Below are 23,499 nucleotides of genomic sequence, written 5' to 3' on the forward strand. Positions count from 1 at the left end.
TCTTATCTAGCTACGTTTGAAATGTAGTAGCTGTGTCGGGTCTCTCTGAAGGCTCGTCCTTTTGTCGATATAAGTTGTACCAGGACATTTAGAAGAAGATGTGAGGAAGCCCTCGGGTTAGAGGGAGACGCGGAGTTTCTAGCTAGCGGAAGGCTGCAGCCCGAGGTGGCTAGCTAGCATTAGTGTCGGACGCGGTGGCAGCTAGCTAGCTAGCTTCAGCTAACCAGCGTGACCTTCCACACCTACATACAGTGTGCTGTGTATCCTACAGTCCACACCTGCTTCTGCCACTGCAACCTAGTTTCTACCCACGCCTGTATCATTATCTGAGACGAAATTTAAGAATAGCTGCGTTGCTTTTAAAAATAGCTCCGCTAGCTATAGATATTAGATAGCTAGCTGCTACAGGAACTTACTGGCCATGAATATAGCTAGAGATAACTCTTAGCAAACGCAGCTAACCTTAAGAGACCTTATCTGACAGGTTGCTGTCCGTCACATTTTAATAAGCACTTCCAACTGTTGAATTGATGTAGCTAGCTAGAGATAAATGATATGCAGATAATTCGTCGAGGCGGTTGTGGAAGTGTCTAGCTAGCTAAATAAGCCAGCAAACTTGGCTATAGCTACTTGGGAAAGTTAGTTAGTTAGTTAGTTAGCTAGCTAGCTATCTGTGATCGCAGTCTTGCACTTGGTTTAATGGACTTTAAGTTATAAGACGTTTATCGTATTTAGCTAGTGCCAAAGGGGGTTTTCTGTGTAGTTTATATTTTTATAGAACACCGAAACAGGAGCCTTTGCTGCTTCTGTACTTCTCTGGCTGCCATGAATTGAGGAGGCCAGCTTTGGCATTTCCCCCTCTTTTCCAAACCAGGCTTGCGTGGGTTAGTCTAGCAGCATCTGGACGCGACGAGCTCCAACCCTCGAATGACAAACACCAAAGGGCTCTTACGGCTCCCCCATCAGCTGCTGGTTTTCTCTTCTTTAGTCAGTTGCGTGTTTTTGTGAGTAGAATGACATCCCGAGCTTTGCGGATCTTTCTTGGCTATGGAAATCCAGTTGTTGCGGTTTTCAGTGGGAGCTATTGTAGTCGCCTATATTTTCATCAGACAGCTGTGTGTAAAGGTGCCAGACAGGCTGGATCCGGCTTCAAACCGTCAAAAGTTGCAGTTGTGACAAAAACCACGAGGTATGAATTCGAGCAACAGAGATATCTCTATGCAGGACTGTCAGAAGAGGATCTTAAACAGCTGGTAAGAAAACGCACCTTTTATTTGAATGGGAGAGAGAAACCAGTGAATAATGAAAGATCCATACTAATAAAAGGTCTATTCATATGTAATATTGGTTGTATTGTTGTGTTGGGATTATCTGATGAGAAATAGCTAATGTTTGGTGTGGTCTAAACCAGGCTAAGGCTAAACAAACAATGAGAGCTTTATACCTAACCTTGTAAGAAGGTGTGGCCTGCCAAGATACTTAACTATGAACCAGACTTTCCAGTCTGTAATCGTTGCGCTTAGTAGTGTTGTATTGTTAGTCTGTATGTCTGTCTATCTAAAAAAAAATTCCCCTTTTTTTAAAAAAAAAAATCTATTTCATTAAAATTTTCATTTAATTTGATTTGCACTCTGCTCTGTGTGTTTTGTACTGTGCTTCTTTTTGCATTTCTGTCGGATGTAAACTGCATGCATTTGCCTTACAATGACAATCTTGAATCTAACAGTTTACTGGTCTTTTTCCTTTCCTGTATTGCTAGCTTGCCTTGAAAGGATCCAGCTACAGTGGGCTTTTGGAGAGACACAACATACACACCCATAATGTTAGACAGATTGTGGACAATCTGCAGTAAGTGATGCATGTTGTGATGCATAAACACATGTTGATATTTATAAACATGCAGACAGTGCAAGTGTTCGCTGTTTTAGGATAGATTTGTTAAGTGATTGAATTGGATTGATCCTTTGTTTTCTTTCTAATATTTAACCCAACATTTTTGCTGATATTGGCTGGATTCCATTATGTATAAATCTCTAATAGTTGTCACTATTCTCTGAGTGTTCATTTAGATATAGTTACTGTCATGCAAAAAATATATCTCCATTTGTCTTCTGTCAAAAGTTAATGTTGGACCAATAGAAATGCTCATTGAAGGTGAATCAAGGCGAATGTTCCACAAATTCATAATTCTTAATGGCCTGTTCTCTTTTCCTTAGAAAAGAAGGGGTTGAGGTCCGTGTTGTTAAAAGAGGGGCGTATGACGAAGACACCGTCAGATGGGCAGATGCCATTGTATCTGCTGGGGGTTAGTTGTATGCTTGTCACGCTGAAGTCATTTTAGCAAACAGTATGTTCAAATTGCTCTACATGCTGATCTGGCTGCTTGTTTGCTTTGCACCAGCTAAAGTCCAGAGAACTCCAGCCACTTTGATGTGTTCTCCCTTTTGGATTTTTAGGTGATGGCACTATGCTATTAGTTGCCAGTAAAGTGTTTGATAAGAACAAACCTGTAATAGGAGTCAATACTGACCCAGAAAGGTAAAAAAAGAAGCAGGACATCAGCACGTTCACACACATTACATTAGGTTGTTTGTCCCCCAAATGATTGTTCTCTTTTTCTTCTTTTGGGAAAAGGTCAGAGGGTCATTTGTGCTTACCTGTGCACTACACACATGCATTCTCTGAAGCATTAAATAAACTCAGGAAGGGGGACTTCAGGTGGGTCTCTTATTGTACACTATATTGTCAGTGGTAGTTTTCTGTGCTGATGGTAGGAAGGAGTTTTGTTCTCAAAGTTGGTAATGTCTTTACACTGCCCTCTAGAGCACAAACCTGCAGGCTGAATTTAGTTCTCCAGAACAGTTTGTTATAAATAACTTTTAATTATGTCTCTGTATGTCCTCTTCCTTCCTCTCTTTCCACCAGGTGGCAGTGGCGCCAGCGGATCCGGATGCACTTGGAGGGCACCGGAATTAATCCCACTCCAGTGGATTTGCACGAGCAGCAGCTGAGTTTAGAGCAGCACAACAAGGCTCACCGCAGCACCACAGAGTCCCAGCGCAGTATGGCTCTTGTTTCAACCTTTTTATCTTTGTTTTTCTGTTTTGTTTTGTTTTTTTCCTTTCATTTTTACCAGGCATGGCATTTATATTTTTACCATGACATTGTTATAGCTTTACCATATATTCTTATACCAAGTAAAAGAATGGGCTTGAAATTTGATGTTAGTAAAGGCATCAGTAACCTGGATTGAGACCCTTACTTATATTGAATACAAATATCCAATGCTGATCTGGACTGATTTAATGCCGTTCAAATAGCTCTGAAAAGGACAACATGGATCGATGAGAACTTATCTTAGATAATTGCTTTTATTCTGAGATGTTTGATAAATATGGGCCCTGTTTTTAAGTGGTATGATGGTGTTTCTAATGGGTGTACTGCTTACATTTGTAAAAAGGTATGTGTACTTGAGATACCTTGCTATTGTATAGTTACCAAAAATGGTAAGTAGATTGATCCATTTATTAACAAGAATGTTTTCAGACCAAAAATTACACAACTCCTGGCAAAACTCCCATGTTGCACGTTTGACTACCTCTCAGTCTGAGTCTTTTTTGTTTTCTTTTAAATTAAAGCCACCACTCTGCACTTTACCCCCATAGTCATTGTCAAAAGGGTTCAAATCCAGAGAGACAAAAGAACAAAAAAATGTGCCTGACACTCGTTGCACTGACCTGAAAAGTGCTAAGGTAACATGTTGTTTTGGTGACAGGTACAACACACAATGGCTACACAACACCACACCTACTGCCAGTCAGAGGACTCAATGAAATCTTCATTGGAGAGTCGCTCTCCTCCAGGTATCTGCTTGCCTACCATGCCGTCTTATTGTTTTTTGTTTGCCTGCCATACGTTTGTCCATTAAGCATGTTGTAATCTCATCAGTCCGTCTTCCTCACGCCACGCATCCGTGCCCTTCTCCCCTTACTTGTCGATCTCTGTCTGCCACAGGGTGAAGTATAAATCCTTCAAACCCCATCTTACCCTCTCGCTCCATAGGGCTTCCTACTATGAGATTTCCATTGATGATGGCCCGTGGGAGAAGCAGAAGAGTTCGGGACTCAGTATCTGCACTGGAACCGGATCCAAAGCCTGGTAGATTGCCTTTTAATTACGCTTGTCTTAAAGAGTTCTTATATATTCTGCTAGCTAATATGAATGTGTTTTTCATTGTGACATGCAGGTCTTATAATATTAATAAACTGGTGGAGCAGGCTGTGGAGGATGTCCTTAGAATAGGTATGAACAGAATGCAAATCAGCTAACTAGCTAGTCTGGATGATGGTTGGTCATAGTGTTTGTAATCAGGGTTTGGTAACGCCTTCACAAAACTGAAGTGGTGTGTGGCTGGTTTTGTTAAATGCATGGTCATCAACCCTAAGGTCCTTTTTAGGCTTTGTTCACACGGCAGGTAAAAGTTGTTATTGATGTGTTATGAGTTGCAGTGCAAACAGCAAAAAAAAAACACTGTGACTTTCAGTTCCATTTTGAGACAGTTTCATATGTGGTACCGAAATCCGATAAGTGGCATTGCGACTCAGCCTAAACAGTCAGCTCAGAATTCATGTGACTTTTACGTCAATCCAACTCTGCGTTTTTTGAGAAAGAGAAGTGGGTGCTTGCGGTGTGAGATGTTTTCATTCGTGGAATAGCGTCCCAGTATAAGTGCTAATAAATATTTAGTGTGATGTCTGCTTTGTATTTAAATGAGTTTCTAAAGAAATTGCAGAACATCAAAAGAATTTAAAAGCTTTACAGCAAAATAGAATGCATTCTCTGTGATAAGCGCAGCATCTGTAATGCTGGTGAAACCGAAATCTCCCGTGAAGCATGCGCTCTTTTGTGTGTGTGTGCAAGTTTAGTAATGTGAACTGTTCTGATTTGGGTAACTTTATCTGCTGTCTGAACGTAGCCTTAGAGGCTTATGAGCTTCCATTCTCTTTGAGAAAGTGTACCTAGAATAAATGATGTTTAAACACTGCAGTTAATACATGAGAGTAATTAAAATTATATTGTTGCATAGGTAAAGCCAAAACGGGTTTGGATTTTCCACTGAACCAGGAGGTCATTGAGAGTGGTAAATGCAACGTAATCTCTTTCCTTTCTGAGTGTGAATCTTTTGTTTGGTTTATGATCTGACTATATAGTACTAAAGTCTTGTAATTGCCATCTTTTTTTCTGATGTGTTTAGTGACCAAGGCATACAATGAGTCTCTTATCTTCAGTCCAGAAGAGAACAGAGTTTTCTTCAGTGTCCGAGAGCCCATTGTCAACAGAGTATTTTCCAATAGTCGCCAAAGAGGTTTTGCAAGCAAGTGAGTATGACACTTTCTTACAGAAATTTCATCCCAGGTCTTCTGGGATCAGTATTAGGAAACACTGTGATCTAGCACAGTGTTTCCCAACTCTGGTCGTGGAGGCACTGCACATTTTAGTGTTTTCTCTGCTGTCAATAAATCTGATTCAACTCTTTTTCTAATTAAGCTCAGCCCTCACTGTGAATGTTAGGGTGTTTTCACCCCTGTAGTTTGTTTGTTCTGGTCCAAATCAAACTTGGAGTGTTTTTACAGTGACCAGATTATTAAGGCTGTCAAAACCAGTTGTTTTAACATCCCTGTTTTACTTTAAGGGTATGTGTCCGCTCAAGGTGCTGGGACGCTTGCATGGTGGTAGATGGAGGAACGTCCTTTGAGTTTAATGATGGTGCTATTGCAACCATCAGCTTACACGAGGAAGACCTACTAAGAACAATTATTCTTGACGACTGAACGAATGGTTACTGACTCAGAGCATTATTTCTACTGTACTGTACCGAAGTCGCTTATCTTTCAAGACTGGATTGGAGCGGAACACACAAGGTCAAAAATGCGTCACTGTTGTGCTAGGTTTCTGCAGCCAGAAGGTTTAACAGCTGTTGTAGATGACATGTTGGACAGAAAATGTAATTTTAAGCAGTTTTACAGCGACAGTAAGAAGTGTCTTTATTTCAAATTTTTTTAAGTACAATCCATTGAGGAGTCAAAATAAAGAAGGTACTTAAACTTCCTCAAACAATATTTTCTGATATGTTACCCGAGACCTGATGTGAATTGGATTGCTTATCAGCTACCCCTGTTGTTAAATCATTTTCAGTCAGAAATAGCCTATGGAGGTGGACTGTTGCAATACTTTCGTCTGCTACAAGGAACCCCAATTAGACCCTACACAAAGCAAAAACTAGATAAAAAAAAGTCACTTTAAAGTATAAATCCTACTTTGTACTGAGCACTTACTCAAGGTTATCGCATGCTGTGCCAAGCTCTTGAAACGACTGGAGACATTCATCTAAGACTTGTTCGTCAGTGGTCATACACAAAAATACTTATGTATGATGCAAGATGTACAAATGTTCTGTTGGCAGGTCCAGGGATTATAGAGTGGCACAGTTCACAATGATCATGCCAAATGTACTTTGTTTAGAGAGAACAAAACACTGGACTGTCCAATTGTGCTTCTGCTTTCATCATTAAAAAGATCAATTTATATTTTGTAATCTACTTTTTTCTGGTTTAATCAGACTACAGAATAGTTTCAACAGGTCACATTAGATCACACATTTTATTATAGCAATTATACACTGTGAATGTAGCCCATCTTGAATGTAAAAACACAAAATAAATGAGTAAATAAAAGCAGAATATTTATTTAAAATCAGTGAACATGTAAATATTCACAAATACACTATATATCTGAGTTCTCAATAGAGAAGTCATTCATTCAAGTTTGTTTGCAATAGGTCAGAGTAGTACCAAAGTTCAAGATTTCAGGCATTTTGGTCACAAAGAAATACTTCAATGTCCAGAAAATGTGATTTATTAAAAATAAAGCTGCCAAATGTTTCCAAATGAGAGTTAAAGGCAGTAGTTTGGCAGCCGAGCAAATGCGTAGACTTGACCTTTTTTAATGCATTGGTAATATGAATATTAAAAACTACTTGATATGCAACGTTTGCCTATGAACAATACATTTCTGCATTAACCAGAACACTGCAACTTGTAACTGGTTTTCCAGGATTACCAACTCTGAAAAATTTGTCCTCACTGATCCACAAGGTGTTCCCAGGTAATAAATGGTGTATATTCCCTTTGTCATTATATTGTTTCCGCATTACAGCGTAATGTGCACAGAACAGTTTCCATAATGAGAACATACCCATGTCTCTGATTGTCGGGACAAACCTTTCAAACCTGACCCATACGCATGCTAATGTTCATTAAAGACACCCATTTTGCTGCTTGAGAAACATTAAAGTATTCATGTGTACAAACATGACCCAATAATGTCCATTATGGCTTTATGATGTGACAGCATTAGCAAATCATAATTAAAAATGAGGTTCTAAAACAAACAGGAGCAAGACATGAAATCAAACAAGAGTTTAAAACTAATGAACATATCCCTTAAAACTGTTTATACCGTAACTTTCAGTCAACCATTATCAAAGCACTTTAAACCATTATGCATTGTTCACTGAACAGTAAGGCTGGAGCTTTGACGAGGCTTAAACTTTTTTGGCTAAGACATTCTGTTGGCCTGATTAACGTTTCCACTTTTCCTAAAACATCTACACGTAACTTTTTTTTTTATTTTTATTTTTTTAAATGCCACTTCGGGGGGAAAAAAACGTTCCAGTGGACTCCCTTTAAAACGTTACATAACTATCGGCCATTCAAGACATTCTAAAATTCACATCTTATCTCCACTGAATTTCACTCAACTGCCAATGGACTGCAGGTTAGGGTTTGTATACAAGCCGACAGTGCATTCCCCAGAGTGCACGGTCTTTCCTCATAGATGAAGTGGGACGAGCCACGCTAGAGAAAGGCTGACTGTTGATCTGTATATGTGGCAGCCCTTTGCTGAGAATGGGCAAATAGCTGTCCTGTATCAGGCCAAACACTTCCAAGGTCTGCAGCTTTGGAAACTTCTCAAAGTCTCTGTAAGAGAGGGGGGGAAAAAGAAGACATTTAGGGGGGGGAGGGGGGGCAGTTTGCTTAATTATGCCAAATGAGAATTTAGTGCCCTGCTTTAATTCATATATAGGATCTCCACTTTTTGTAGGAAAACATTTTCCTACACAGAAGGAAAATAGTAAGGGTGCAGATACTGGCACTTACACACAGTATCGTCAATTAAGAGCGCAGATACCATGAAACACACACAACATTTATTTGCATACTTAAACCAAATGTTTAAACGACTAGTAAAAGATAGTAAAAATAAATAGTTAGTCATTAAACAGACACTTAATAGAACTTTGTGCATTTACAGCACTTTTTGATTTAGTACTTTTGTCTCGTTTGTGTCGTGAAATCCAAAATTAAGTTTTAGCAGCTTGTTTAAAAGCCACAAATGTTTGAAGTTTAGGACCTTTTTACATAGAGACATGTACCTGAATTAGCACTTTGTTACTAAACTGGAATTATTCTTTTCCACAGCTCTGAAATGTGAATTTTAAACACCAGTTAAAAAGCGGTTTGGTCAAGCTTAGCAAGATTATGCTTCCCTACTTGCACATGTTTCTGCATTTGCCGATGTGAATTTTCCAAACGCGCAGTTTCTTAATCCGTAAATGCTGTTCTATTAATGATCTTATTTGGTACAGAGATGAAAGTGGTATCGGTACATCCCTAATACATACCATACAATGAGCATACTAAAAGCCTCTCTATATCAATTGGTTTTGCAAACATGGTTAGGAGAAACTTTAACACCTAGTACTTTATTACTATATGCAAATCTAATGTAAAGGTTAACACACACTTTCATGTCTTTTTCTGTCAGTCGCTACATCTCCATGTTTTTTTTTTTTTTTTTTTTTTTTTAAGAGCTTTTCCAGTGCTTGGGCAATTTCAAATGTAGCATTTACTGTCAGGAATGGGTAAATAAAAATGTAAAACATGTCTAAACAAACAAAACAAACTGATTGTGATTGTTACCTCGTACACAGTATCAGTATTGCATCTGTGAATTTGGTGCTACATCCTATAATTATTCAAATAATAATAATAGCAAATCATGTGCAGGCGGTCTTACATGAGGGCGGCAGGGTGAATCTGGTAGCAGCGGCTCAGGGCTAAATGCCTGAGTGAAGACAGCTGCTGCAGGAAGACGAAACTGTCCGTGGTCACAAGCACACTGTCACTGTGAGAAAGACATTAAGATTACGACTCAGAAAGCAGAGAGACACAGACACAGACAGACATTCCAAGACAAAAGATGTCTTACCTTAAATCCAAAATTGAAAGGTTTGGACATCTTTCCACAAGGTTTTTTACATCTAAAAGAATGGAGAATTCATGTTAAAAAATGCTGCGTAATATTTGAAAAATTAACCCCTTAAGCTCTAAGGCTGTCATTTTCCTGAGTACAAAGTCATTTCACAGTAGTAACAGACTGATTCACTGTAGTTACTGGATAATAAGATGAAACATTATTAAATAAGCCTACAGTTTGAGGAGTACATTGTGGCTTTTGGCTACAACAGCAGAGAGTCAAACAGCATTCTTTTTCTTCAATAAACTTTCTTACCCTCCATGGTCATATTTTGCCTGTAGCCGCTGATATTGAGTTGAGTAACATTTGATGAAATGTTGTTAGCAATGGCCTGAACATGGTCACTACTGAAGTCACACCATGACACGTTCAGCTCTTGAAGCCTGGATCAAACAGAACAGAGGGTTAAGCGCACAATGCTTTATAAAACAGTCTAGTAAAGTTTATCCAAGCTCATTAAATTAAGTTTACAGGGAAGAGATTCAAAGGTCTCTGGCCTTACTGGGTACAGGATTGGAGCATCTTAGCCAGACAGTCAGGAGAGAACCCAGAACAGCCACACAAATTCAGCCGAACCAGCTCTGCATTCTGAGCCAAAGAACTGCAAAACAGATTAGGACGTAAAAGAAAGGTTTGCTAATGAACCATAAAACTAATGCAACACAGCTTTTCTTAATTCAGCTACTCTACAATCATAATTACAAACATTCACTGTTAGGCGACAGTATATTGTTGTAAGTTCACATACTGGAGAATGTCGTCAGAGAGTACGAGGCCCTCAAGACTGAGGTTCTGTAGTCGTCTGCAGCGAGACAAAATGTCTTCCAGGACTGAAGTCTGTACAGTGCAGCTGGATAAGTCCATATGATTAACCCGGAGAGGTCTGCAACAGACATGTGATTTGGTTGGACGGACACAAATCAAGACAGTAGTGTGGAAAACAATGTATCAAAATATGGCACAATGGACTTTTACACAAGCAGCCCACAACTTACTCTGTATTTTTAAAGCTCGGCTGACCAATGCACACGTGTGGACAGCGTAGCCTCAAGACTCCAGCAGTAAGCACCTGACCAAGTTCCCCATCCAACTGAGCTTTCCCTACCAGGTCCACACTGTGCCACAGGGACTCATCAAAACTGCAAAGATACACAAACACGTTTACACTCAAACTAAACAAACCATTTTGTCTGCAATTACAACGCTTTGGTCTTGCATACATTTTGATAAGGGATGTAAAAACCCCAGAGCTATTATGCTGACGTTCCTGTTTAAACATACAGGTTCAGACTTCATTTGTAAACCTTTACAGTTGTGTCAAAATAAGAGAACTACAAATGCTCTTTTTTTTTTTTTGGAAAAAAATTAATTGACAAATTGACAAAACTAGCTAGCAGCTGATAGCTAGTGGCAGCCCTAGTGTTGCAGGACATAAAGCATGTAGTAAGTAACATAATGTAGGTCAAATAACACCAGCCAGTGACAATGTAATATAATAACAGTAGGGGAAAGGTAGTAAAAGCATGTGGGTAGTTTGAGCATGATATACTGTGCCATTACTTCTGCATCTCTCACCTTAAACTGCAAGTGCCCACACGGTCATAACTACATAACTTACAGATCAGTCTCATTACACTTCAGTCATAACAGTACTTATATGGTCATATTAAACTTATTCTGTACTGATTATATCTAAAGTATGTTTATTAATGTATGTATAAACAAGACAAGACAGCATTTTTGCATGAATGAGCACAATAAATAAAAAAAAAAATAAAAAATAGCACTACTTACGCCAGTCGATGCCAGCGCTTACACACACGGGAGGTTCTGAGGAGATCCTGCAGTGACAGGCGAGAAAAGATCCCCAGCAGGAGCTCATCTGGGAGACTGTCCCAGCACAGACCAGCTGCAGGAGGGAACAAAACAAGAAAGAAAACGTTTATTTTCGTATCATATACTTTTATACCTATAAGGTAACATCATTTATATTGGAAATCCCAAAGATCCCATGAATGCTTATTGGCTGAGCGCTCATGCACTAGTGATCAAGTCAAATATCAGACCTGTTGAGTCCCTGCTCTTCCTAGGACGTCTGGCTAGCACAAAAGCGTTTTCCTTGCCCTTGCCACAGGGCCGGGGCTGTTTGCGAGGGGGTGACCAGTGCTGGATGAGTTCATGCGGGGTGTTTTCTTCACCATAGCACGGCTTTTGCTTCCGTTTCGTCTGAGACATGCACAACAGGGATCCCTCCAAATTCTCATTCAGACATGGAAGTTCTTGAAGCGGCCTGCAACACAGGATGGGTTTCATAGAAGTCAACATAAAAAGTTAGATACTGATCATAAATGAATAAATGAGATGATATATAAAGTATACATCGTATAACATTGTAATAACCGAGCCTCCTCTGCTCAACACATCGAGTAGCCAGCTAGCACTGTTTGCAAGCGCTGACCCACATTAGGCTTCTATAACCTGAATTAAACAGCCATCTGTCATAGTTTAAAGGATATATATCTAACAAAATGTGTAAAACATACATTAAATAAGGGGGTTTTCTTTCTCAAATAGTAAATTACGCGAAGTATCAAACTTTTCAAAAGTTGTTTTGGTGCCCGCCATAACTGAGCTAGCTAATAGTCGCAGCCGTGGCTTACTTGCCCTGATCGCGCCATCTCAACAATAGGACACATGAGATCAACATTAGGGAAAATAACAGAAATCAGTCCCCGTCTGTCTTATTATTTTATATAAAGGTAATTACAAGCACTTTGCCGGGATAGTGGTCATCTCATTTCAGTCTGGAGGCTCCAAAAGCCAAGGCGCGCCAGAAGTGCTGGAAAGGAGGGAGCTAAGGCTAGCTAGCTACACTAGCAACCAGCTCAGTTCCTCCCATCTTAACAATAATCAACATCGACGACTATTAACCGTCACATTATAATAATAGCATACACACAAGGTATTAAATAAACAATAAACAAATAAGGCTTTCAAACGAAACACACTGGCTTACTTGAAGTTGACCAGTTACTGAGTTACTGGGTCGTACGTGGGCCAAGTTGGCGCTAACGTTAGCTAATAAACATGAGAACGGTTTTCGTGATCATATTAAAACACACCAGACAAGCTTCCCATATGCAATACAGCCATACCGTTAACTCTCACAAGACATTTATTGAGCCGTTCTGTGTCCGAGGCAGGACCCGATCTTTACTAACGATGGTGAACTTAGATCGGGTCAGAAACGTCTTTAATTAAACCTTGAAACGGCACGAACAGCCAACATACACCACACAAGGCCAGCTTTGCATTAAATAAACGGCTGTATAGTTACCTCTCGACTGCCATCTCCTTCTTCTGACTGTATTTAAAGTGTGTTGTCTCTATTTCTGCAGTAAATATCTCTGATCTGCTCTCTACGTGCAGGCGGCAGCGTTTAAACACGCATCTGCACCGCCCAGACTGAGCTCAGCGGAGAGGACAACACAGAGAGTGTCGACCCCTGCTGGCGCGGAGGGATGACACACAGCTTGAACGCAGGGTGTTTGGGTTGGCCAATGTATATGGTTTATTTATAGATATCAGTAAACTCAGGGGATGCACACTTTTAATATTATTATTATTATCATTATTATTATTATTATTAATAATAATAATAATTATTAATAATATATATTATTAATAATTATTATTAATAATAATTATTATTAATAATAATAATAAGAAGAAGAAGAAGAAGAAGAAGAACAATAATAATAATAATAATAATAATTGTGATATTTAACCAACTAATGTAGTTTGGTGGAAGATGGCATCTAATAACTATATCTTTTGTCTTTTATCTGTTTTATTGTCTTCTGTTTTACATCTGCGGATTTCTGTATTTGAAATATCTGCCTCAAGCATGCTATGCTATTATAACCCATATTTTGTAAAATATTTTTGTTGTGCTTTTGTGATCATAGTAATAATACTTTCTAATGAAGATACAATCCTTAACTATGTTTAAAAAGATAGGGATCAATGGCCAATAAGCTAATCATTTAGATATAACACCGGGGATTAAGCACCGGATGTAAGAGTGTACTGTATTGAGTGCTACCTTCCCACTGCTGCATGTTCAGTCATAATCTACAATGTGAAATAAAAAAATTAAATTTAATTAACTGAATTATTTATTTCATTTTCACAGATCTCCAGCACACCGCGTCCCAAAACCCGCCGTGTGCAGCATGTATAAAGCAGCAAACGCTAAGTGCGCATGCGCGAAGAGTGAGTGAGTGTCGCCGAGTGACGTACCTCCGCCTCCTCGAAGCTGTTCTGGTCGCTGGGTGATGTTTGTGATTTTGGGGGGAGGCAGCGTGATGGCTCTAGTCCAAATAACGTTATTTGGTGGTGATCTTTCATTAACGGTGGTCTGTAGTTTGCGAATGGTAGCGGCGTAAGCAGCGTTTATATCCCTCATCGCAGTCGAGGTACGAACAACCCGAATATGAGCCTGTAGTTTCGTAACAAGCTGAGGGAGCGGAACAGGCAACTGACCCGCACAAACAGACGGCGAGGCAGTTTGACAGGTCGCGTGTTGATAATGTCACACAGTGGTGATAGATATTATATAAATGAATGTAAACTTTTAGCTGATTTGTTGGGCAATACTGTGTGATGATGATGGCGCTGTCTCTCTCTCTCTCTCTCTTTCTGTCTCTCTCTCTCTCTCTCTCTCTCTCTCTCTCTCTCTCTCTCTCTCTCTGTGTTTACTGCTCATGTTCAGCCTGTTCAGTGGGTTAAATGAACCCTGTCTACAGTTTAATGCGATTCGTTTAAACGGGTTGAACAGGTTTGAAGTACTCAGCTATCACATACAGCTTTCATTTTCTAGCTATCATTAGTGGTCTACCTCAGTGGTCCCTTCCCTGTGCTGATGACGTGATTAGTGTGATTACTACAGGAAGGAGGTGAGAAACCAGAGGAACAGAGTCGTAGGCCACAAAGTTTCTCTTGTGTCTCATCTTGAGCCCCGTAGTCATCACATCATCACATCATTGCGTTCAAGTACTGATCACGGCCCTTATGAGCTGAATCGAGCTAGGGCTGTGCAGGGGGACTGCTGGAGCGGAGAAATACTGGCTAAGATTTAGGACAAGATGATTTCTTCCTGTTATCTTGCTCTAGTGAAGAAAAACAAAGAGCCCTTTTAGACTGGCAAGCGGGACACTGGCTTTTGTCAGAGACGGGGGCTTTGTATTCTAATTGTAATTACCTAATGGAAGGCATTTGCTGTGTTTATCCCCTGTTATACTGTCTTGCCATTTTGTCTTATGTGTGTTCTTCCCCACTGTCTGATTTTACAGTTTTCACTAGTCCAGACGACTGCAACAGGGGAGAATGAGTGGGGCTGCGCTGGGAATAGAGATAGTCGTGGTCTTCTTTCTGGCTCTGTTCCTGCTGCATCGTTATGGAGACTTCAAAAAGCAACAGCGCATTGTGCTCTTTGGCACACTGCTGGCCTGGTATTTGTGCTTTCTTATCGTCTTCATTCTTCCACTGGACGTCAGCACGGTGCGTTTAGTTTGCTTTTTAAAAATAATGATATGTGTATTCGAGGAATTTTAAATGCATTGCAGCTTGAAATGATATGTGAGCTGAAATATATATTTCAGACAATATACAAACAGTGCATAATTGACCATGAAGAACATGCTCAGTCACCATCTGTGGGCCCAGGAATCTCCAACCTGACAACAGGAAATGCAACTGTCACGCCCACTGCTAGGTTAGTCTACGGTCTGTGTTTTTTCTATTGTGCTCATAAATAATGAAATAGGAATAACTAAGGGTAAGGACAAAACACTGTAGCAGTGTGTCCATTATTTGCATGTATAAATAATGTACATGCTGTTATTTGGAGACCAACAGAAATGGTTCAAAATGACCTACAATAAAATCTAAATTACTGTACCTTAAAATTAAGAATGTAAAACAATCCCAGACATTATGGCTTTGTTCATTACAGTCATCAATTCCTGAGAACACACTTGTGTTTTTTTTCTTTTATAGCATCCCGAAGGCATGTTACAAGCCATGGAGCTACATTCCCAATGGAATCATGCCTGTTTTCTGGAGGGTTGTGTACTGGACCTCACAGTGTCTTACATGGTGAGAAGGCAATGCCATTTCCTCAGATCTTAATACATCATCATCATCTTCAGTGTATTAAAGAGACTATGATCCTCTGCATATATATTTATTCAGGTTCTGCACAGTAAAAAGCGTACTGTGTTTTCTGTATTGTGCACTGGTATCTGGATGGTAATTCACGTTTGTTTGTTTTCAGGCTTCTTTTGCCTTTCATGCAGTCATATGCCCGCTCGGGAGGCTTCTCCATCACAGGCAAAATAAAGACTGCTCTCATTGAGAATGCCATCTACTATGGCACTTACCTGTTTATCTTTGGCTCACTCCTCATCTATGTGGCTGTGCATCCTCAGTGGCATCTCTCCTGGTAAGTAAGTAAATAGAGGTAGAAGTGGTAAAATTCAGGCATGGACCAATGTGACCGTTTTGTGGCTAATTCTGATGCTTATTTTAAGATTTAAATAAACATTGCAGTCTCAGTTTTAATATACACTATATGGACAGGAATATTGGGACATCTGGTTAGTCATTGTACTTCTGAAAGAAAAGAATATAGTTCCACTGCTCCACAGAGCAATGCTGCAGGGGGCTTTACAATCCATCCAGCCCATGCCTAGCATTAGATATGGTGCCAATAGGTTTATGTTTATCTGCTCCAGAGAGTCCTACTCGACTGGCAATACTTCCCTACAGGGACAGTGATCATTGGTTGTAGTCACATTCAAAATTTAGCTTATATTGTTGCAACATAGTTAAACAGTGGGTTTTCCATTAGCACTCCCCCCACCACCACCACCACCACCACCACCACCATCACCACTACTACTACTACTATTACTACTACGCTCTAAGCTTTCATCAGAAGGTTGAAGCTGTCATCAGTTATCTTTTCATCATACTGCTAATACTACAGGGCCTTTATATCAGGCCACCCGATATATCAACTTTGCTCCAGCGTAGGTGTCTGTGGCTGCCGAAGTATACATTATCTGTTATCAGCTCCCATGCATTGTGACTGTGAAACCTAATACACTTGCTGCTTCAGATCCCTGTGTAAGCTACTGTGTAACTGAAGACAAAACCTTGTATGTACAAACATACTTAGCCAATGAAGATTCATTCTGATTCTACCTTTTGAATACCTTTTAAACAGGTACGAACTGCAGACCATAGGCATCACAGCAGCCAACACATGGGGTCTGTTCCTGCTTGTGTTACTGATGGGGTATGGCTTGGTGGAAATACCACGCTCCTACTGGGAAGCTTCTCGGCAAGGACACCTGCTCATCAAGACCTACTTTAAAGCTGCCAAGCTGATGTCTGAGAAAGCAGATTCAGAGGAGAACCTAGAAGATGTCATGGAGGTGGGGCAGTGCATGCATACAGACACACTGCATGAAATGGGCGGTAGAAAATGATTTTCTATTTTTATTTTTTTAAATAAATTTTTTTAATTTTTATTCTGTATTTCAGGAGGTGAGAAAGGTCAATGAATCGATCAAGTATAACCACCCTTTCAGAAAGTTTATTGACACTATCCTTAGAAAGGTAAGAAGATGACATCAAAGATATATGGAAATACCATGTTTATATATTTGACAACATGACTGACTAAACAGCTAAACTGTACTTTCCCAATAAGTGCCCTGTTGAATATCAAGAGAAGATGGGAAGGAATATGGATGACTATGAAGATTTTGACGACAAACAAAACACCTATCCCAGTGAAAGGAGCTTAGTGAAGCTTCACAAGCAGGTATAGAGCTCATTGGTTCACGATAAGCCACATTATTATCTGTACTGTATAACACCTAATCGATTTGTCCGTTTATAGGTTATTTATGCTGTCCAGAGGCATAATCGTACACGTGTACAGTGGCAGATTCTTCTTGACCAAGCCTTCCACTTGGAGGACGTTGCTAAGAATGAGACAAGCTCATCTCGCCAGTTTGTCCGTAGCTTTGCGCCCACAGAGCCTCCAAGTTGGTTCAGTCGCTACATCTACACACCTACTGTTGGTCAGTGTTCCAAGAGATCTGTAAACCATTTAGATCGGCAAACAGTAAGCATCACAGTTGACACTCAAATGCTTGTATTGGCATGTTGTCTCTGTGTTCTTTACTAGAGTGGTATTGGGAGTGCTTGCTGAAGCAGTGGTTTTACCGTGCGCTGGCTGTGGTTCTGTCACTCTTCTCCGTGGCTGTGGTCTGGTCTGAATGCACTTTTTTCAGCACCCGTCCCGTTCTCTCGCTCTTTGCAGTATTCATCCAGCTCGCGGAAAGGGATTACAACTATCTGTATATTGAGGTATACTAAACTGAGCTCAGTTTTAGTATATATATAATTCCAATATAATTACTATACTTCCTGTAATTGTTGATATTGAATTTACTCCTTATTAAGTTTGAGTTTAAGTCATGACTGGAGAATCTCTGAGTATGCTGGAACTTTAATGTCTTCATTTCATGGTATTTTATCTTCTAGATGGCATGTTTCATCACAATCTTCTTCCTATGCACTTGTGTGTACTCCACTGTCTTCCGCATCCGTGTCTTCAACTACTACTACTTGGCCTCCCACCACCAAACCGATGCCTACAGCCTTCAGTTCAGTGGCATGTACGTGTTCTAGACAAATAAGCACACTTTCCCAAGTGTCCGGCTCAGTATGTGGTCGTTGTATTAATGTTATCTAAATATTTGCTCTTGTTTTTCAGGCTTTTCTGCCGCTTGACTCCTCCCCTCTGCCTGAACTTCCTGGGATTGATCCACATGGACTCTGCTATCTCTCACCAGGCAAAGGAGCAGACTGCGTACACTTCAGTGAGTAATGGCCACACCAACATATGGATGTTGGATGATCAGTGTCCTTTCAGAACTCCAGAACCAGAACTGAAAAGAGAACATATCATAACAAGCATTTATTGAAAATTTTATCACATGAATTTTGATCAATACTCTCATGTTCTTTTCCAGATCATGGGTTCTATGAGGGTCCTCTCATTTATCGCTAATGGGTTCTACATCTACTATCCCATGCTGATAGTCATTCTTTGCATTGCTACATATTTCAGGTCTGTGAGTTTGCTTGATAACAGTAAAATAGAAAAAAATTCTGAAACATTATAAATAATATTTATTTGATATAATAAAATGTTAAAATGTGATGTTATGATGTTAAGAATTATTTAACACTTCTATACATATTATAGTTCTGATGCACTCTAATGTAGTCTTATATTCTCATGTCATTTCTGTGAATTCTGGGCAGCCTTGGGACCCGCTGTTTGAACCTCTTGGGCTTCCAGCAGTTTATGGGAGATAATGAAATGACTTCTGACCTGATCGATGAGGGCAGAGAGTTACTTCGCAGAGGTGATGAATGTCTTTTTATTACGGGTTGGGAGCAGGTTATCTGTACACACGTAGGATATAAAATATTCCATTTTTGCTTACATGTCTTTGGAAATTCCCTACATTGTTTCATACTTGCGTTTATTTTGGTGGCAGAGAGAAGAAAACGACAGCGGATAGAGGACGGGGAGAACAGAAGACGAGTGAGTACCTGTCTTTTCTGTCTTTTCTGTGTTGTGCTTGTGTTTTGTTTTGTTTTTTGTTTTGTTTGTTTGTTTGTTTTTTGTGACCAGATTAATAATTTTCTCTTATGGTTCCCACTCTTTTTAAGGTAAATATTTTACATGGCAATATCTTACGTGGCTTCCTTACATGGCTTCCTTATATGGCTCATGGATACAATGGAAACAACTTTCAGAATAAATTGGTTTTACACAGACGTCATTAATACACATGTTCATATTTTACACTTGACCAATTTTTTCTCCTCTCTGTAAAAGTAGGCCTTAAATAAGGGTTTTCTTTGGTGTTTTGTTGGGAAGCAATATTTGAAATGCCCTTGAAGATGGATCTAGTGTAACCTTTGTAGAGAGTTGAATAATGGCTAAAGAGAAAGGAAGTCACAACTAGCAAGATAGATATTGCAAGTTGTGATAAACGTGCATAGTGTCTTATCCTCATTCACATATGTAAAACTGTCACCAAATGTGGTAGCACATGACATGCAGCTAGTTTCAATATAGCTGACTGATGCTAGCTAGCAAAAAAACATTCATCAGAAAAGTTGCTCACAGGAAAGTGGGTCAGTATGTTTGAGGCATGTGTGTGTTAATGTTCTATTAATTAATTACAAGTTTGTAAGAATGAGTAGTGTTTGGCTTGCGTATTCATTTCTAACAGTAAAAACTGTATAAACAGGTACATATCTGCATGAACGCTGTACATATCTGTCCACAGTCACAGTCTTGCTCATTAATCAAATAGCCCATCCTTTCCAAGACTTTAATAATAAAGTATAATAACTAATAATTCCATTAATATTTCCATGTTGGGCAACTTTCTCATTTTCCATGTGTATATGACTGAACAATTAGTGTCGTAAGTCTTTTAAGTCTTCAGGTTTCAAGATTGTCTGGAAATGTAGGAACCCTTTCCTCTAAGCACTGGGATGTTAGAGAAGGGAAAATTCTGGGCATTGTATTTCCCCACAAGACTGGAACTGAAAATCGCTGAAATGAGCTTTGTTCACAGATGCACATGGATAAACTTCCCTATTCTTTTTTTTTTCTTTTTTTTTTTCTTTTTTTCTTTTTTTTTCTTTTCTGTGCAAAAGTGAAATTTCTAGCAGTTCAATCATGAAATATTCTATAAGCCATTCTATAGTATATCCAGAAATCATACCCATTTAATATAACATTAATCCGATTCGCTACATATGTTTTATTTACATTACTTTTGGTTTTCCTTGTTACAAACAGCATGATGGTTACATATTGTTGCTGTCATGCAAAAACCTTGTATCTAAAAGTTTTGCCATTATTCGCTTTTTGACATAATGTGAATCTGGAAGTTGTTTATTACATTTGTGTCAAAATTGTGTGATGAATGGACCAATATAAATGCTGGATTCAAATGTATTTATTTTTGGGGGAAATGCTTCCATTTTGGAGACCCATGTTTTTTGCATGACTGTGACAATATGCTAAAAATACACTTAAACAACACAAGTAATCTGTGCGTAGCAGTAAGATGTTTGAATGCTAAGGTTTGTTTGAGGTTATCTTCCAGCGGCGCTCTTGTATATTATTTACGGAAATATTACAGATGATTGCTGCAACCCCCTGTGCTCCTCTGTGACAGGAATGGAGGGAGCGCTATGGGCAGAGAGATGAGGCAGCAGCCAGAAACCGAGCCTCCATCTCAGAAATGAAAGAAACGAATTACGCTGAAACGCTCAGTTCCAACACAAACAGACGTGTGTTTTTAAGCAATTTATTTAAAAAAATAATAGTAGTTTAATAATAATAGTTTTGGTATGCAGGGTTTTCGTATTCATGCTTCCCCCCCTTTATACCTTTCAATAGAAGCCAAATACTCTCGCAGTGGCAGTCGCTCTGGGAGGGATTGCATTGAGCTCCTACAAGATGCTGAGCCCTTGGACTTTAATGCAGAAACACTCACTGAAGACCCCTTGGAATCAAACACCAACAGGTTAGATTGATATTATCCATCTATATTATATATTATATATTATCCATTATTTTTGGTATCCATGGTCACTATAGCTATAGCTGCACTATAAGGATGCAATACACAATACAATATTAGGGCTGCAGATACACTGCATCATAATGCTATTGTAATATTCCTCACCGTATATTAAAACACACTGGTGAATCATTAATGTTTAAAGACTCCACAAAGGCTGTAAAAGAACATATTTTACAGGCCATGAGCAGTTTAGTATTACTGGTTGTACTTGCAATATGAGGACACAAGTATTGGGACACCTCACTAAATTCAGGTGTTGTGAAAATTGGTGGTTCTAAAGAGCTCACTGAATTCCAGCATGGTTCTTTAATAGGATGCCACACCTTGCAGCAAGTGAAATATCTAGAGAAAATTCTAGACCTGCTGTTAGAGCTGCAAAGGGGCAACTAACTCCATATTAATGCTATGGATTTGAAATGAGATGTTATAAAAGATGTTATTTTTTGTTTTCATTGAACATGATGTGGTGCTCAGCTGCTGGAACATGTGGATGTGTATTGAAATGAACGCACATTCTGTGCAGATGTGCAGACATGTAATGATTCCTGTGCTCCCTCCTACAGACACACTGGAGGGAGATATCTGTCCATGTCCTCCTCACAGAGCCGAATCTTCGATGACGTGTAAAAGGCATGCTAGGAGAAAAGAGATATATATAAAAAAAAAAAAAAGGTGACAGACATGTATGTATCTTCTGCTCAGTCTAAGGAGTGAATTTGGACCGTGGTTCTTTTGTACCTCATGAATGTAGAATGCTACTATATTTTCAGAAGGCACAACGAGTATGGGGCATTTCCATGCACTCCTTTTTCAATGTGATCAATCCTTGAAGAAAACATGCGTACCTGATGTTATTGTAGGGAACACAAATGCACACATGCTTGTACACACTAAATCTCAAGTGCCAGGTGGTCGGTTTGTTACATATAGGGGGCAATTATTTTTTTTTTAAATCCTCTTTTGCCTTCACTGTTGCTCGTATACAGGTATGGAAGGAAAGTTGGTTACTGTATAAAAATAAATTGCTGGAGCATGAAGTCATGCTAAACACTGCCCAGATAGTAGTTAAATATTTACCGTAAAGTCAAACTGCACTACATTGCCGTTCGTTACTTGCTACTGAGGTTTAGTCTGTTGACCACATAAGATCATCATGGAATCATTTCAGAATGATTTAAAATTAATTGAAATCATCACTAATTCACATACAGTGTTGTGAGAGAGAGTAAAAGAGAGAGAGAGAGTAAAAGAGTGAGAGTGAGAGAGTGAGAGAGAGTATGAGAGAGAGGCTGCCAGCTGACCTTCAGATAAAAGGCTGGTGTAAAGGAGATATTTCAAGATGAAGTTTCTTTTAATATCCGCACACTTTTAAAAATAAAAGTGCTTTAAGTGATTCTCTGAGCGATGCCATAGAAGAACCACTGTGAGTTCCACAGAGAACCTAGATGTTTATTATAATAATGGAGATAGAGAAGCTGGTAAAGATCCTTTACATCAAAGGAAGACTCATCAGATCTTTAAATACTTCTACACACACTCACACATCACTTCTGTGGCATCGCTCAAAGAGAACCATTTTAAGCACCTATATTTTTAAGAGTGTATGAAAGCTGCAAGCTGCACAGATGTACATATGTATGCACAATAACTGAATCTAATATTCATGTCCATTCCATAAATTGTGCTGTTTATGTGTTTGACCTTTTTTTGTTTTGTTTTGTTTTTTTGTACGGGGAGGGGTGGGGGGGGTTATATGGTGGAAGGCGGTGGGTTATGTTCAACTCCAAAATTGACTTTGCCCGGTGCAGAGTTTTTAAAAAGAGAACTAATCACACATTGTTATCCTACTATTTTCATTTCCTCCATCCTCTGCCACAATGTGGAATATCCAACTATTTATTAAATGAAAGGAATTGGTATTTTATGTCAGTGTTTGTCGCAAGTCTTATGGATACAGTGGGTTTGGTCTAACTGCAAACTGTATCTCATGTATTTGGTTGTTTTTGTGTAAGCTGCTGTTAAGGACAGTGCTAAATGAACCTTGTGTTACCTGCTATAAAGATGTGTCACATAAGAAAGAGAGAAATGATGTTACATGCCATTTTTTCATTGCACTGCTATCACTCATACAAAAGATCAGTTCAGGTTACTACCACTGTCGGTGGACCGACATTTTTGACACGGTTACATAAACAGGCATTAATATTGCAGAATAACCAAGGGTACAGTCATTTGCTGAATGAGAGTGAAGACAGTGAGTGATGATGTTACAGAAAATGTAGAATGAAAGTGTATAGCACGTATTTCAGTGTCAATCTTGCAACTTGCATTTCAAGTTTCACTGCTGACAGAATGACGT

General features: G+C 39.3%; 3 protein-coding genes across 7 annotated transcripts; 2 read left to right on the top strand and 1 right to left on the bottom strand.

Annotated features, from left to right (window-relative positions):
* The first annotated feature begins 914 nt into the window (after window positions 1-914).
* On the top strand, window positions 915-6,590 carry nadk2 (NAD kinase 2, mitochondrial). Of its 3 annotated transcripts, none has more exons than XM_072661763.1 (12): window positions 915-1,253; window positions 1,760-1,848; window positions 2,217-2,305; window positions 2,457-2,538; window positions 2,635-2,718; window positions 2,926-3,062; window positions 3,776-3,863; window positions 4,015-4,158; window positions 4,247-4,302; window positions 5,087-5,140; window positions 5,255-5,378; window positions 5,693-6,590. In XM_072661763.1, exons 1-12 carry the CDS (start codon window positions 1,014-1,016, stop codon window positions 5,829-5,831), a joined length of 1,326 nt encoding a protein of 441 aa, XP_072517864.1. In that variant the 5' UTR covers window positions 915-1,013; the 3' UTR covers window positions 5,832-6,590. The 3 variants fall into 3 exon arrangements, with proteins under 3 accessions (XP_072517864.1, XP_072517865.1, XP_072517866.1); XM_072661764.1 differs by having other exon boundaries at window positions 4,063-4,158; XM_072661765.1 differs by lacking the exons at window positions 915-1,253; window positions 1,760-1,848 and having other exon boundaries at window positions 2,250-2,305; window positions 2,402-2,538.
* A 139-nt stretch (window positions 6,591-6,729) lies between these two features.
* Window positions 6,730-12,798, bottom strand: skp2 (S-phase kinase-associated protein 2, E3 ubiquitin protein ligase). The gene is made up of 10 exons (XM_072661766.1): window positions 12,716-12,798; window positions 11,445-11,668; window positions 11,173-11,287; window positions 10,374-10,517; window positions 10,127-10,261; window positions 9,881-9,979; window positions 9,634-9,761; window positions 9,331-9,382; window positions 9,139-9,246; window positions 6,730-8,039 (listed from the first exon to the last, which is right to left on the bottom strand). The coding sequence occupies exons 1-10, from the start codon at window positions 12,727-12,729 to the stop codon at window positions 7,838-7,840; spliced, it is 1,221 nt and encodes a 406-aa protein (XP_072517867.1). The 5' UTR covers window positions 12,730-12,798; the 3' UTR covers window positions 6,730-7,837.
* An 864-nt stretch (window positions 12,799-13,662) lies between these two features.
* On the top strand, window positions 13,663-22,881 carry lmbrd2b (LMBR1 domain containing 2b). 3 transcript variants are annotated; one of them, XM_072662168.1, is made up of 18 exons: window positions 13,663-13,955; window positions 14,733-14,940; window positions 15,042-15,154; window positions 15,439-15,537; window positions 15,716-15,883; window positions 16,670-16,880; window positions 16,990-17,064; window positions 17,159-17,272; window positions 17,351-17,534; window positions 17,642-17,823; window positions 18,001-18,134; window positions 18,233-18,338; window positions 18,492-18,589; window positions 18,787-18,890; window positions 19,026-19,072; window positions 20,730-20,844; window positions 20,954-21,080; window positions 21,704-22,881. In XM_072662168.1, the coding sequence occupies exons 2-18, from the start codon at window positions 14,767-14,769 to the stop codon at window positions 21,765-21,767; spliced, it is 2,115 nt and encodes a 704-aa protein (XP_072518269.1). In that variant the 5' UTR covers window positions 13,663-13,955; window positions 14,733-14,766; the 3' UTR covers window positions 21,768-22,881. The 3 variants fall into 3 exon arrangements, with proteins under 3 accessions (XP_072518269.1, XP_072518268.1, XP_072518270.1); XM_072662167.1 differs by having other exon boundaries at window positions 13,663-13,856; XM_072662169.1 differs by lacking the exon at window positions 13,663-13,955 and having other exon boundaries at window positions 13,964-14,940.
* Window positions 22,882-23,499: the final 618 nt, after the last annotated feature.

Source organism: Salminus brasiliensis, chromosome 18 (genome assembly GCF_030463535.1).
Source record: "Salminus brasiliensis chromosome 18, fSalBra1.hap2, whole genome shotgun sequence".
Classification (NCBI taxonomy): domain Eukaryota; kingdom Metazoa; phylum Chordata; class Actinopteri; order Characiformes; family Bryconidae; genus Salminus; species Salminus brasiliensis.